The sequence below is a fragment of the Paramormyrops kingsleyae genome, chromosome 5 (genome assembly GCF_048594095.1).
Source record: "Paramormyrops kingsleyae isolate MSU_618 chromosome 5, PKINGS_0.4, whole genome shotgun sequence".
NCBI classification, from domain to species: Eukaryota; Metazoa; Chordata; class Actinopteri; order Osteoglossiformes; family Mormyridae; genus Paramormyrops; species Paramormyrops kingsleyae.
In genome coordinates, this window is record NC_132801.1 from 6,966,527 (window position 1) to 6,982,204 (window position 15,678).

General features: G+C 46.5%; 1 protein-coding gene across 2 annotated transcripts in view; it reads right to left on the minus strand.

The window, feature by feature from the left end:
* Nucleotides 1-15,678, minus strand: part of LOC111859731 (voltage-dependent T-type calcium channel subunit alpha-1I-like) — a 170,010-nt gene that overhangs the window by 65,640 nt on the left and 88,692 nt on the right. The window contains exons 4-6 of one of the 2 annotated variants that reach the window (XM_023842701.2): nucleotides 13,172-13,305; nucleotides 5,967-6,064; nucleotides 570-729 (exon numbers count right to left, since the gene is read on the minus strand). In XM_023842701.2, the coding sequence (XP_023698469.2) occupies nucleotides 570-729; nucleotides 5,967-6,064; nucleotides 13,172-13,305 (392 nt within the window). Of the gene's footprint in view, nucleotides 1-569; nucleotides 730-5,966; nucleotides 6,065-7,537; nucleotides 7,613-13,171; nucleotides 13,306-15,678 lie in introns of those variants that run through there. The other variant, XM_023842702.2, reaches the window with a different exon arrangement.

Sequence of the window (15,678 nt, forward strand, 5' to 3'; positions counted from 1 at the left end):
TGTGTTGGATTCCCACGTGTGCTGTGTCTGTGAGATTTACATGTTCCTCCTTTGTTTGCTTGGGTTTCTTTCTGGTACTTTCATTAAATGATGCGTGATTGCTGGTGAGTGTGTGTCCTGTCTGGGACTGGAATCCTACCCAGAGTGTCCCCTGCCCTGTACCTTGTGTGGAATAGCAGTTGTGGTAAATGAATATACTATACCGCAGTTCCCTTGTATCTGTGGGAGATACGTTCCTAGACCTAGTGTGGACAGTGGAAACTGGGGATGACAGCAAACTCATGGGTTTTATACTCCTAAAATATGAAATAATGAAGAAACACAGGTTCCTGTTACAGGTTTTACAATGAAAAATACCGCATCATGTATCTGTACATAACCTGTAATGAGAAAAATGTACTTGATTAAAAAAATATTAGCCTATTGTGTATTCTTGTATTCATTTGGTGCGCGGTTTGAAACTTAAGAAGCATCAGGAGTCTTTTTTTTTTTGGTAAACCACAGATACAGGGGTCCCACTGTCCTTCGTGTGGCGGGCACATGCTTGTGTGAGCGAGGGTGACACTCACAGCGTGAAGTTCTCCTCGGGGTAGCAGCGGTTGCGCAGGAGCCCCGCCCACAGCTGCACGCCGATGATGCCGAAGATGAAGAAGACGAAGAAGCAGAGCAGCAGCACGTTGCCCAGCATGGGGAGCGTGTCCAGTAGCAGGTTCACCAGGATGCGCATGCCTGAGACACGCACACACACACGCACACACATGGAGAGAACAGGTTACAGTGTGAGAGCAGCGCTTCTGTACATGCTGCATGACCAGCAGCTGCTCTTCGAGAGACATGTGTGTATGCATGTATGTATTCACACACACATACACAGACCTGTACTCATATCTTTGTGGGGACCGAATTCATTTCTATGGGCATAACCCTAATCTCAACAATGACCGCCTTATCCCCTACCCAGCCCTAACCTTATCCATAAATAACCAAACAAAATGCAAGAATTGTTGCATTGTTAGTCTTTTGATTGCAGTCACAGATTTTTGTAAAATTGACTGGAAAGGTTCCAGAATGTCAAAATAACAGGTTTTTATCACACTGAGGGGATATTTGATCCTCACAATGGAATATATACATGTCCCCCCCCCACCCCCCCCCCAGAACAGGACAGGCCTCATTTTTAGTTCACCATAACAGGGTTTAATCTCTATCAATTAAAGTGACAGATGCAGAGCATCTGGTGCTTTGAGCCGCATGTCTGACACACAGCGCTTACGAGGGGGGAGAATGTGAGCGTGCGATTGGCCGACGTGGCATCATGGTGCATGCTGATTTGTCGAGAGGAACATCCATCTTCCTAAGATGTATGCCACACACACCTATTACCAGGGTGGCTGAATGTGTCGTACGTTGTGAGGTCTAAACTTAGTTTTAGGTCAGTTACCATAAGGCGTCACGTCCCACAATATTTGTTTTTGATCCTGAGCTCATCCTCTGTCAGAAGGTAGCCGGGTGACGAGAACAAGCAAACCATCCATCCATGTTTCCTAGCCGCTTATGCTGAGAGGGCTGTGCTGAGCCTGAAGCCTCTTCCAGGCAGCATCGGCCGTGAGGCAGCAGACAGCCTGGCTGGGCTGCAGTCCATCAAGTCTCATACGCTCAAGGAACCCTGCCCCCCCTCCCGAGCCAGCATAGGGACTCAAACCCATATTTACATGAGACTCCTATTAAACCACCCACTGCAGTGCCAACTGACCTAAAATAACCTAGTCAAGTTTAAATAAGAAAAAGAAAAAAACGAAATGATCCAAATTACAAAACAAAAGGTTATTATAGGGATGGGGGTGTGTGGCTCAGAGGGTTAGGACTTTTCCACGATCAGAAGGTCAGCAGTTCGAATCCTGGTTGATGCCACTGTTGGGCCCCTAAGAGAGGCCCCTAACCCCCTGCTCCGGGGGGGGCTGCACACTGACTGACCCTGCGCTATGACCCCCAAGCTTACTCTTAATGGTATATGTGTCTGTGTGTCTCATTGAGAACAAGATGGGGTAGGCAAAAACAGAAGTTCCCCACAGGGATCAATAAAGTCTCACTACTCTATTCTATTCCTTCATTTATCTCTACCTATGAGCAAACCAACTCCTAGTTTTTTACTGCTCTAAATATATGTAATACATGCTTTGGGCATCAAAATTAAAATTCAAAAAGACAAATAACGGATATAGTAGCTCATTTAAAAAGGAAACGGTTACATTAAATAGTATTACATCACATACACTACTACTTATTAACTTTTGCAATATTAACAAGGCCGAAAATGTCTCCTACTCTGATGACACTTGTCATGTTCTCTAAATGACTAATGCACATTTTCCTCCTTCGAACGTGTCTCGTATGATGTTTAATGAGGCGTCAAACCTCCCACCATTAACCCCCGACTGTTCCAGCCATCGTTGCCAAAACCCTGATATGGCAGCTGGCACGTGAGGCTATACATACTCATGCATGCAGATGTTATTTTACAATAAAGAATCGCCACAGCACCAGAGCAGAGCGGCCGGACCTCGCGACATAGGCTTTGCACAAGGCGGGAGCGTTAGCTGACAGTAATTGTGTTACGGCAGCAGCGGTAATAATCAGCTACCATGGCAGCTAGTGAAAGGATCTCTAATGAACTCCGTGGAGCTGTGAGAGGCATTTATTATTGCAGATTGGACACAGAGGGCTGTTAGCGCTCATATGAATCTGAGAAGCTTGAGGAGAACGCTGTTTCAAATGGCAGTTACTCGGAGAATGAGGGGCTTTAAAGAGGCCAGGAGCTATAGCTCCTATTTGGGGTGGAAACAAGACCAATGGAGGCGACTTAAAGTACAGGAGAGGTAAATACTGGCTTTTTATGCAGATCTGATCAGCCATGGTTTTCTTATATAGCCAGGGGAGGAGAAGCAGCTCTTTGGAGGAAGCATCTCCTTCACAATTGGGGCAAAATCACTCTCTGCAGACAGCGCCACACCCTGGGGAATAGCAGTAGTGCAAGCATCGTAGAAGTTCCTTCATACTCTAAAGGAATCAAAATCAACAGAAATCTCGCCCCTAGCACTGGGGGACACAGTTGAGTGCACAAACGTTGTGAAGGACATTTAAATGCCAATACACTGCAATTTATAAGCTGATAAAACCTTTAATAGCCACCCTGTAGGGTCCAAGCTAGAGTGGTCCAGACATCTCAGAGGGTCTACAGATCTGTTTAAATGGAAGCGGAATTAAAATGGCTCTGGGTCTCAGGCCGCCAGGCATCCAACCCTTACAGCTTTCTTGGTCTCCGTTAATATCTGTAATCACTACAATGCAAACAGCCTTTATGTCAGTTTGGGGGGGTTTCTACCTTCCCCCAACCTGTTACTATTCAGCCGGGCGGGTTCATATGAAGGGAAAGAACTTATTTTCTTAAAATGTTGTTATCGTGGCAATACCAAAAGTCCCACAGAATCACCGGATCCCCCGTGAATTTCAGTTACACTTTTTACAGGTGACACTAGCATTTAAATAACAGATGGCGTTGCTGATAATTCTCTCAGGAGAGAATAAAACAGTGCTCATTCTCCCTCCACTACTGCCCCTCCTTTCCAGGAAACAGCTGCATCTTAATAGAGGTCTATAAAACCTCACCTAGATCAGTCCATCACTCGCTGTCTGGTGGAGTGTCACCCAAACTGCAGGGGACCCGCGCTGGTCCATGAATCTCCCTCTGACGGACGTGCGACCCCCTGTGTCGGCGAGCCCTTATGTCGGCGAGCCCTTATGTCAGCGAGGCCTTACTGTATGTCGGCGAGCCCCTATGTCGGCTAGCACCTATGTCGGCGAACACTTATGTCGGCGAGCCCCTATGTCGGCGAGCCCCTGTGTCGCCGAACACTTATGTCGGCGAACACTTATGTCGGCGAGCCCCTACGTCGGCGAGCCCCTGTGTCGGCGAGCCCTTATGTCGGCGAGCCCCTATGTCGGCGAGGCCTTACTGTATGTCGGCGAGCCCCTATGTCGGCTAGCACCTATGTCGGCGAACACTTATGTCGGCGAGCCCCTATGTCGGCGAACACTTATGTCGGCGAGCCCCTATGTCGGCGAGCCCCTATGTCGGCGAACACTTATGTCGGCGAGCCCCTATGTCGGCGAACACTTATGTCGGCGAGCCCCTACGTCGGCGAGCCCCTACGTCAGCGAGCCCCTACGTCGGCGAGCCCTAATGTCGGCGAGCCCCTACGTCGGCGAGCCCCTACGTCGGCGAGCCCCTACGTCGGCGAGCCCTTACGTCGGCGAGCCATTATGTCGGCGAGCCCCTACGTCGGCGAGCCCCTACGTCGGCGAGCCCTTATGTCGGCGAACACTTATGTCGGCGAGCCCCTACGTCGGCGAGCCCTTACGTCGGCGAGCCCTTACGTCGGCGAACACTTATGTCGGCAAGCCCTTATGTCGGCAAGCCCTTATTCGGCGGCCTGCTGCACCCGTCCATGCGATACGGTCTAGCACCTGCTGCACCCGTCCATGCGATACGGTCTAGCACCTGCTGCACCCGTCCATGCGATACGGTCTAGCACCTGCTGCACCCGTCCATGCGATACGGTCTAGCACCTGCTGCACCCGTCCATGCGATACGGTCTAGCACCTGCTGCACCCGTCCATGCGCCGCACTCTAGCACCTGCTCACCTGCATTTATCACCCTCTGGGCTAACGCCGTCATCCACAGCGACGTTCACAAGGACGTCACAATACATTGACTGAGGACCCCATTTTAATTACATTTTTTCCTCTTAGACTAATTAAATAAGACTCACTTATTCAGTTTTGTTTGTTTACTAAGGGTGGTCTGTTACCACTTTCACAGTTGTTACCATAAAACTGTATACATTAGTCATGTAATTCTTAATTATTTGAAATTAGGAACAGATAAATATTAATTTAAGCAATTTTAAAGTTTATTTTTATTACACATCTATTGCCTTACCATACTCCTCAAGCAGCAATAATTTAGCCGAACACTTTCACAGAACTATATCTTCGAACGGCTATTAAGTGATCATGTGACTTATTCAATCATCTTCCCATTCAAGGGCTCGTTTGGAATAAAAGGTCGCGGCTATACGATCGGGGGAAACCGAGCCCTGTGATGCTGAGCTGCCCGGTTTAAGGAGAGGTGCAGAATCACATGGTGTTTGGGTCCTGGACATGAGGATGTCGCATAGAAGAAACAGTACAACATGTTCTGAGCTGCAGCATGAAGGACATGCAGTCTATCATTGTGCCTGGAGAAAGCTGACGTGGAAAGAGTGCATTCAGCTACACCGGGCGAAAACCAACGGGACTGCCACACACATTATAAGAGACATACTGGCACTGATGCAACAACAATGCCAAAAAGGATTCTGCTGTTTTTTGTGTTCATGTACAAGGTAATTTACATTTGAATAAGTCACTTTAAAAACTGAATTTCCCCACACTGATACTAAACTCCTACAGATTATCCAAATGACAGAGGTATAATTTTGAACTGATTTTATACCTGCAATCTGATGTGTACCAGGTTTATTTCTGGAGATTTTTCAGAATATGTATGACAAGTGCCAGTATCTGCAAAAGAAACTATAATAGATGTGAAACAGGCCTAAACATTGCTTGAATAACCTGATATTACTGAAAAGGGAGCTTGATTATTTTCCTGGTCTTGCTGATTTTTCTGGGAGCTGCAGAACTGCAAATAAAGGTGATTCTTCACAAACTCTAGGGGAAGTTACAAGCAGTGCATCTTCATGATAGTGAAGCGGCTAACTTTTATTACAGTAGCTGGGTGAAATGTAAAGCATTAAACACTAAAGCTTAAGGGCTGACTTGTTTAGACATCTGAGGCACTAGCTGAGGTTTTGGTTCCACTGTAAACGAAACGAAAGTGAAACTGGCTTTGGCGTGTACTCACTCGGTACCCGATTGATGGCTTTCAGGGGCCGGAGGACACGCACTGTCCGGATGGCTGACAGGTTAATGTTCTGCAGGTCCAAGGAGTACTCCACCATGCTGTGGGAACACAAACAGCACCATCAATTTATTACCATTATTATGCTATTCATCACTGCTTCCCTAAATCTCAGCCCCAAATCCGGACATTTTTTCCGCAGTATTTGTCAAGTGTATGTTCCATGACATATCCCATTAACATGTTAAGTCTGAGTGACCCGCACAGAAGAAAAACTACACAAAATGTCACATATTCCGTGAAGAGAAAAGTGATGGATAGAGAGAAGGCAGAGAGGCATAGAGAGGGACAGTACTCCTTGCGTGCTCATCATGTATCCCGTGTGACCTATTTCTTGCTAAAAGCCTCAGCTTTAGCTGTTGCCGGGGATAAATCATACAACACAAAGCCAGGAAATCGTGCCCAGTGACCCCTAAAGCGGACGTAATAAATGCTGGAGAGCTGCAGTGCCATGCGCGGGCATGCACACGCGTGTAAATCCCGGCCGCATGTAGCTGCATCGCAGACTGACCCCGTCAGTCAAAATCATCTGGGCTACAACCTAACCCATGGATTTCATGAACCCATGATCAAAGCACTTACAGCATGAATGACTTCTGTAAAATTATTATCTGTGATAAGGGGCCAGGTGTAAAACAGGTTGCAGTGGAAATTGTTTTGGGTAACAATTTGGTATGAGGCTGAATAAAGCTAATGTAATATACATGTCCATAATATGAAAAACACACAACTAGAGAGAGAGTGATTTAGTGGGCATGGTTGCCTCACGTCGCTATTGATGTGAATTTGAGCTGCAACCCTGATTGATGTATGTAGAGTAAACATGTTCTTCATCTCTGGCGGGTTTCCTCTTGCAGTGCAAAGGCATATGTTTTGGAAAACTGGCCTCCCTAAAGCTCCCACACCATTAAAATTCTCTACTAGAAGACCCTGGACAGTCAAGCCCATCGTAAGGCTGTCAGTGTTTTTTTTCACCTTGCTCTCAAACTTTGCGGAAGCCTTGGTGGGAGCATTATCCCCTAGTGAAGTTTCTTTAAAAGTATATTAAGACACGGTGATGGTATACTGTAGGCATCAGGCTCACCACAACCGTGTACTGGGTAAGTGCTTATTAAAGATAGATGACTGGATATATTGATGGATGGACCATCGTGTGCCTATATTTCGCTAGAATTTGGAAGAACCATTTAATATTGCGTTAAAAAAGCGAGGGTCTGTGACTCTTGAATTGTTCATCGGATAAGGTAAATGGGCTTTAACCTGTCGCCGCATACTTCTCGAAAGTTAGAGTTTGATGTAGTTCTGAGGAGCATAGAAATGAGAGAGCGCTCCCTCAGACGGTTCAAGTTATGGTTTCCTAGCGGCAGCTCTTACGTTATTCTTTTCTGGAGAACAAATAACGGTGAAATTAATTAAAATATGCGCAACCCCCAAAATAAAGTAAATTAAAAATAAATTACGGTTTTGTTGGGCTGAAAAACATATCTGAAGCGTTAGCGACGTTTTGATCTCACCTGTCGCGCCGAGAGCGCCGCGATCGCGCGCCGGTGCTGCGCTTTGAGGTTTCCGGCTCTTATCGGCACGCGGGGGCGGGGGTTTACGTAACCTGCTTTGGGTGCAAAGGAAATAAGCCTCGGACAGGCGTTTCTAATCTCTAGCTTTTCCGAAAGACATTCATAAATATTTGAAATCCTGCAGAGGACTCCGCGTGTACGGTGTGACATTGGGGATTTTTATTTATTTTATTTTTTGTTGAAATCATCACATATCGTATTTCTCCCTCACTCTTTCCTTTAACTTTAAAAGCTTGGTTCCCTGACCACCCGCCTGAACAGTTCACTTGAACAGTAAAATGACGACACACTTGCGCGATAGTAACATTGCACATGTTTGCACTGGAAATAGTGTGAGTTGATGTTAAATAAATGCACCTGTATCCAAAAACAGTTTTAATTGCTTACAAAACAAGTTTGATGGACAGCAGGTTTTTAAAAATATGTCACAGGAATGTCAGACTCACTCAAATGTCGAATTTCTATATGCTTATTACTTAGATGCTGCATTTACCAGAAAAATCATCAGATAAAGTCTATGGATCATTTAACGAAAAGCAGCCAATTTACATGAGGTGGCTCAGGTAGGTGCACATGTAGGGGTGGGGCTACATGGATACTGACCCCAGCTGAAAACTAATTGGCCCCCGAAGTGTACCCCCCTCCCGTGTCACTCACCACTGATTCAAAACTATAATTGGTTAACGATAAGGTTGGCACTTCTACATGAATTATGGCCCCCATCTTAAAAACAGTCCTAGAATTGTCCTTGCCAACATGGCACCATGAAACCATTCTCACTGAGGCATCCATTGGTAAGTGGTCTGAGACTGGTGGTCTGTGACAGGAGGTCTGAGACTGCGGCCGACCTGTTTTACAGTCCCCGGCTCCCTCGTGTGTCTGACGGTGGTGTGGAATTTAACAGAACAGCCAGTTTACAAGGTCCTGGCACGGCCCATGTGACAGATGTGACAGTTGCTCATACCTTTCTACCCATCTCTCTCACTCCGTCATGTGACTGAAAGAAAAAAATCCATTGAAAAAGGTGACATGTCTGGATGGCACAGCTAACTGGCTGGGGTGCTGGCAGATTCACGGTCTGTCACCATGGCAGTTTAACCAGTGGGTTATCCAGCGGGGACGGCTGATTGCACATCAGTTTTTTGTCCTTTGTTTTTATTCATCATTGCTGCTTTTGTTAAAACGTCTCCACTCCCCAGATGATGCCCCCCTTCCTCCTGTGTCACTTGGGTCAGGTCACCATGCAAGTGTTACAGTTGACTTCCCTGAGCAAGGGGGCTGCGGTCAAGGCTGTATATACACAGTGCATTATTATCATAGTTCACATGCATAATACGCTATGCATGTACCCCCCTGTGTCCAGTTTAGTAGTAGACTGTATTTTGCACATTAATTATCATTAAACCCTGCCCTTGTCACTTGCTCTCTTTATGTCACACTGTCAGGCCTGCACAAAAGAAGTTAGAAATTCTCTCAGGGTGGGGGGGAGTGGGAGGGATGCGTGAGTGTGGATAATGGTAGCCTTAATTTGGAGAAGGGGGACCTATTCATTAGAATAGGTCATGTCTTTGTGCGGCCCTGCCCTCCATGTTATTGTCTTCCTGCATATGCATGGTATCCCAATAAAGCTCACTTGACTTGATTTGACTTGTCTGGATACCTGTAGCCCATAGAAAAAGACAGTGGACTATGTGCAAGTCACATAATGGTAACAGGGCCACCTAAGCAACCGCGCCATTCCATGGCACCCAGCTCATCCCTAGGACCTCTATGGAGGGCCGCAGCGTTTCCACAGACCATACCTCCCACTGCACTAATTGAATTACAAATAATCAGTCAGTGCTGGAAAGAGCAGAGTGGGAGAATTCAAGGGAGCCCCCTGAATCACCTGCAGCAGTTCTGTATGACCTCAATCAACTCGAGTGTGTTTGTTATAATAATCACCTACCTGCCTGTGGGTACTTTTTCAAAGCAGTTGTTTCCTCGTGTTTTATTCAGTAGTCGTCTGCAGTGCCACTGTGGCGGCACATTCAAAACACAGCGAGCATGTATGCATGTGGCACAGTCACGTGCATGTGTTCATGGATAGTGAGCCCATGTTTGGAATGTGTGAGGTCTTCTGCATTGTCCTCTATATCTGTGTGTGTCTGGGTGAGTGTGCAGAGAAAATATAACACATGCCTGCACATTTCGGTACGGGCTGTAACAGCGATAGCAGAAAATCCAAAATGCAGGAATTAGTTTACATCTCATTTATGCTTCCATGGGTGCATAAGCACATTCAGAGACTATATGTACACTTATTCATGCACATATGTGACGATTTCCTTCTTATTCCTCTGGTGTTTTGAACTGGGTCAAAGCAGGGTGGTGGGGAAGAGAGTTTGAGTGTGAAGGATGTATAACGTATACAACATGGTTGGAGGATTAGCTATGAAGATGTGGAGAGCACATGCAGCATCCACACCATGTAAATCCTATAACCTCCAGTCAAAACTGCAAACACACTGGAGGTAGCTGGGATGTGTGGGTGCTTTGGAGAGTCCAAACAGCATCACACTCCAGCCAAACAGAACGGGTAAACAGCTTACACCCTCCCAAGCTTTCCATTCCAATTCTGCATGAGAGTCACAACATATCCCAGAAGATTGGCAGAGTAACACCAAAACTGTTTTGGCGCCTTTCTAAACCCGAGCATGCTATCTGAGGATGGTTCTTATCTGGACCTGCGGGGTCTAGATGATCTCGCTTTGGGTAGTTTCACCTCTCTGGAAAGTGGCAAAATCAGAAACTACCATGAACTCATTTCGTTGACACCAGGGAAGTCATTAGGACCCTTTTAAAGCTACAGACACCTGAGGATGACATTATAAGTATAGGGCTGTCTTGCAGGAGGCAACAGAGGGATAAAGAAAGCAGTGCATATGGGAGATGGAAGCTAGCTGCATTTGATTACTCAGTTTCCCTGGTGATTCAGAAGTCGAAGAGGAAGTCAATCCCAGCACAGACTGTCGGCTTCAAAGGCTCAGAAACAACACCCATTCCGTGTCTCCATATCCCTGGGAAGACAGTAGGTCGGCATTGGGGGCACCGGCGCCTACCGGAATGTGAGATAAAGCCCCCACCAGCATTCTCACAGCCTCAGTTAGGGGAGGCGCAGGTGGACCAGGAGAAGACTGATTGCACGTCAGTTACATGTGCCAGCAAACAAGCCTGAGGTGGGCGCTCTGAGTTTTCGTTCTCACCAGCACCAGCTGAGGGACTGGGCATCATACCAATTGTGGTCCGCGCCATGAGAACCAAAGCTCGCTCCACAAGCATTCCAGGCTTCCCACCCGCCAGGAGGATGAGGGGAGAGAAGGGGGGGCACACGGGGGAGGGAGAAAACAGATGCACCGGCATGGAGAACCGCCGTGTTGTCAAACAACATCTGCAGGATTTCGAGATGTGTCACATGTTTTTCTAGCCCCTCAACCCACGGCAGCCTTCGGAGTGCAGGTTGTCGGGCGTGTGGCATAGGCCAGGAGGTACTGACCTTGAAACTCAGACAGCAACAGATAGACCATGAAATGGTCCATGACAAAACAAGTGACCCAGGTGACGGCGGCTTCAATCATAGCAGATCAGCCTGCTTTTGTTCCGGGGATGAGAAACAATGACCTCATATGTAAGGGGGCCACATTTTGAATTCTATAGAGCGGTTTTGCCAGCTGAGGTGATTCACCTGCAAATGTAATTTTTTTGTAGGACTTCGGCGATGGGTTGGCCCCCTCCCACCTGAGCACGCGCGGACACACATACGCACGGGACGCGCTTTCGCCCCAATCAAAGCCGTGAGACGGTCTGCAAAATAATGGAGCGAAAGCTAATTAAAAGAACCATCCATCCATTGTGGCAGCTCTGCTCCCAAGGGGGCTGGAATCCTCAGCTACCCGCCGCTGTCAGCGGCTCTCGAGAGCATGCAAGAGCGAGAAGATTTATCACGGCGCTCAGTACTTTGCCGTTCAGAGCTTGACGCCACCTAAGTAGAAAGTGCCCAACGCCATCATTAAAGTTTAAAATCCCCAGCACCCTCCACTAGCCCACGTCCATCACTAGTTCTTCTGCCTCAGCAGTAACTTCTCATACTTACATCCTGTATAGTCTCCCGCCGTGAGATTTTTCTTCTCCGTGTCTGACCTGGGTCAGTGCAATGCGATTAATTTAACATTTACGCTTTAATCGTCGCCTTCCTCACAACAACATATGGAACCTGGAAATAATTTTTGTGCTTCATCTAAACTGCATAATATCCATCAAGTAGCATAAGCTTTACCTAAATCTATAACTTGGGTTTCTCTGATGTGAGAATATGTTGGGTATGTGTTTAAGGAAATTAGTCAGCTGCTAATTACAAGCAAGGCCAAGGTTTTACGGGTTTGTGACTTGTGTTCTTTGACGTTGCAGAGGGGCCAGTATTAGTCTATTACTTGGAAAGACTCCGTTTCATTGTTCTTTATAAAAATGATCAATTATTGGATGCTCCTTTAGATGGAAAACCGTGGACTAGCATCCAAACATTTGATTCAGCATATTATGCACTAATCTTCTAGTTATTTTTGGAAGATGATCACTAATCAATAAGCCGGAGGGGGTTCAGAGGCAATTCACGGTTCTGGAATATGAAATAATGTTCATTTTATGTTTATTTCTCATCCGTATCCTCTTTCAATTCCAGGCGAGAGCCAGAGGTACCAAATCCCCAATGCTTTCCGGAAAGATGACTGGCATCTAAAAGAAGAAATTAAATTGAATTTGGAATTTCTTTGTCCAATGGTTAATCCGCACACATTCTGACCTTCTGTTTCGAGCATGTGTCCATTCATGTCTCCACGCGATAAATCAATTGTAATGCGGGACTATGGAAAGGAACTCGGGTGAAATGGCTGTGAGAGATTCCCTAGCTGAGATGACTGCCATTTATTTAAATGTACCAACAATGAATATGGTTATTACTGCAAAAAAAGTCCGTGTAGAACTCCAGCGGCTCCTCATCTGTCACTTTAGGAAACATCCATCCATTCATCTTCCAGGCACTTATCCAGTACAGAGCCTGGATCATACCCTAGACAGCATAGTCCGTACAACAGAGGAAGCCATGAATGATGCCGCAGTCCATCGCAGGGCACACACTCACCCACTCTGGGCAATTTAAAGCACAGCGATTCACTTAATCGCGTCTCCAATGGGAGACATAACCACAGGGAGCACATATGCAGAACCAGGGTGGGAATCAAACTCACAACCACCCTTAGCAAGCTGTCTAAAACAGGGGTCTCCAACTTCGGTCCTGGAGAGTTACTATCCAGTAGGTTTTCTCTCCTACCTGGCTTCTGATGAGCCACACTAGTTCTCAGGTAAATACCAGGAGCAGGTGTGGCTCATCAGAAGCCAGGTAGGAGAGAAAACTTACTGGATAGTAGCTCTCCAGGACTGGAGTTGGTGACCCCTGGTTTAGAATAATGGTGGTTCAAACCATTTTTTTCAGGAATGGTAAATATCTGAAATGTAAATAAGGCGGCGGAGCGGCCTTACCCTGCCATCACGATGAAGAAATCCAGCCTGTTCCACGTGTCGCCCAGGTAACAGCGCTGCCCGAAGATACCCAGGGCCACCATTTTTACGACCATCTCCACGGCGAAGAAGATGTAGATGAAGGCGTCAAAGGCCTGCCAGAGAATGAGAGAGAAAGAGAGAGAAAGAGGGAGGTCATTCCCCGTCCGGTCACCCGGTTAAAGTTGCCCACCTGTCACTCTGACACTTCATCCGGAACATTCTCCGGAGCATCTTCACCTTGATGCGAACACACCCGCAGGCACACAGCCCAGGCTTAATCCACTAATAATGCAGAAACATGCCTTTTGGGGCAGGTAGACGGCACTCAAGCCTAAGAACAAAGATGGCGCACTGGAAGTCACTTAAACGTTGCCACTTTAACTGAGCCCGTTTCAAACCATAATTTAGGTAGCGAGGAAGACGAACACGTGGAAATCAGCTAAAAACAATCCATTTACTTCTTACAATTACATGACTGATTAAGTTTATCAGCCTTTCAAACAAGAGCCAGAAAACATAATAGCAACAATGAAAAGAGAAGCAAAGGAATATAGAGGGAAGAAGCATTTTCACTCTTCATAGATGTGGATACACAGCATGGCCAACATCTGTGTCTCCACTGTTCTGCCCTCCCCCACCCTCACCCCCACCCCCGCATCCCATTGTTTCATCATTATTTCATTATTTTGCCACTCAATCAGTCGGTCAGATGTCCTGATTGTCTGATGTTTCTTGATTTACTTGTCCACACATTAAGAAATCGTTGACAATCAAATACTTAATTTAGCATCGCTTATTTTTTCTGAATGACTCTAGAAATCTCATCTGCTTTGACTCACTGTTAAGATTTTGTTTAAAATCAAGTGCAGTGGGGTAAATATTTTGGCCAGAATGCAGTGACTAATTTAAACAGAGCTAAGTATGATTTGAATGAATAAGTAGAGTTACCCATATGCTGCTTATCTAGAAGCAGTAAGAGCACAAAAAATAGAGATTGCAGGGTACGTTTTGGTTGGCCTGGACAGAAATCCATTGGCTTGTGTCTAACGCACCATGCCGTTTCGTACATTATAATTTGCCATTTCTTTGGGATTACTACTCTGGTAGCCATGGTGACACAGCGAATGTCCTCTGTTTAGGCTCCGTTCCGGAGGGAGCTAAAGAAACCATACCTGCATAGGTCTTTATCCTCTCCATTGAGACGGGAGAGTGCAGACCTGTACTTAACCTTCTTGAGTGCGGCCGCGTGGGTGTGCAGGCGTGCATCCGGAGCCTCTCGAGAGTGACAATTGTCGAGGACTGTGAGGGACCAGTCGAAGGGCGTTGCGTCTCTGCACTGACCCGGAAAATGCCTCTGCTGACATTTTTGTAGAACCTGGTCTGTTCGACTGACCATAATGCAGGACCGCGTGAAGTTCCATAGGGGCTCCACAGTGCAGCTGAAACGCTAAATAGGATTTTGCTGCTGCAATTTAAGGACACAACACAGATGACCCAGGAGCAAAATAATATAAATTGAACCACTCTCTCTAGCCACACCCCCGCCGTGCATTCATGTCAACAGTCTGCTACTGTCTGTAAGAACTATATCTATTACCTTTTTATTGGCCTTTTCAATTATTCAGCCAATGAATCAGCACAAAAACGGCATACTGTCACAGTTACAGGTTAGTTTCAATAGTTTGACACCATTACAATTACAGTCTGTGAGTTCTTAGTTCAGTCAAAATGCAACCTAGAGCAAAGAAGGGCTGCAGCCAGCAGTGAGCCATGAGACAGACCCTAAAAAATGCAAGAGATGTACTGCTGGGAAAACAGAGGCAGAGAATAAAACACCCCCACGAGAGTAAAATATTGTGCGGGGGTTTCGAGCTGCGAGTGGCTCTACGCTGTGTTCCTCTGGGCACAGAAGGGGTCGGCCGTGCCACACGTCTTATGAAGGCTTAAGGCACAATCTCAGAAATGGGGGGGGGGGGGGAGGCTCTGCATGGGCTGCGAACCATAATGAAGCATGAACAGACAAAGTCCCCTGAGATAATGAGAGGCTTCAGGGAGTGGAGGAGAAGCCCAGGGAACCTGGCAGCGGTTCTTCTGCACAGGAACCTCTTTCATGCCAGGCCAGACTTGGAGGAGAATAGAGACACAGGCTGGTGGTACGGGCCGGAGTCTGAAGCATAGAACACCCCAGGGTTGGTCTGGACACCTACGCCTGCAAATTTGGCCTTATGGACCTTTGTTCCCTTGATGTAGCAGAGTCTGTTCCACGTGTATCTCTCTCTGAAAACCCTTTGTGTTTTTGGAGAATGTGATTTATGTACCCAAAAAAAAAATCAATTCTAATGGAACTGAAGACCTACTCGTACTTTGGTGTTTTGAACAAAATTAAAAACAGATAATTTGGTGTATGTGTCCAAGTAGCCCTGAAATCGAGGTTGGTTATGCTTTTGAAATGTTTACTGCCTTTTGACAGGCTGCGATGGTGGAGT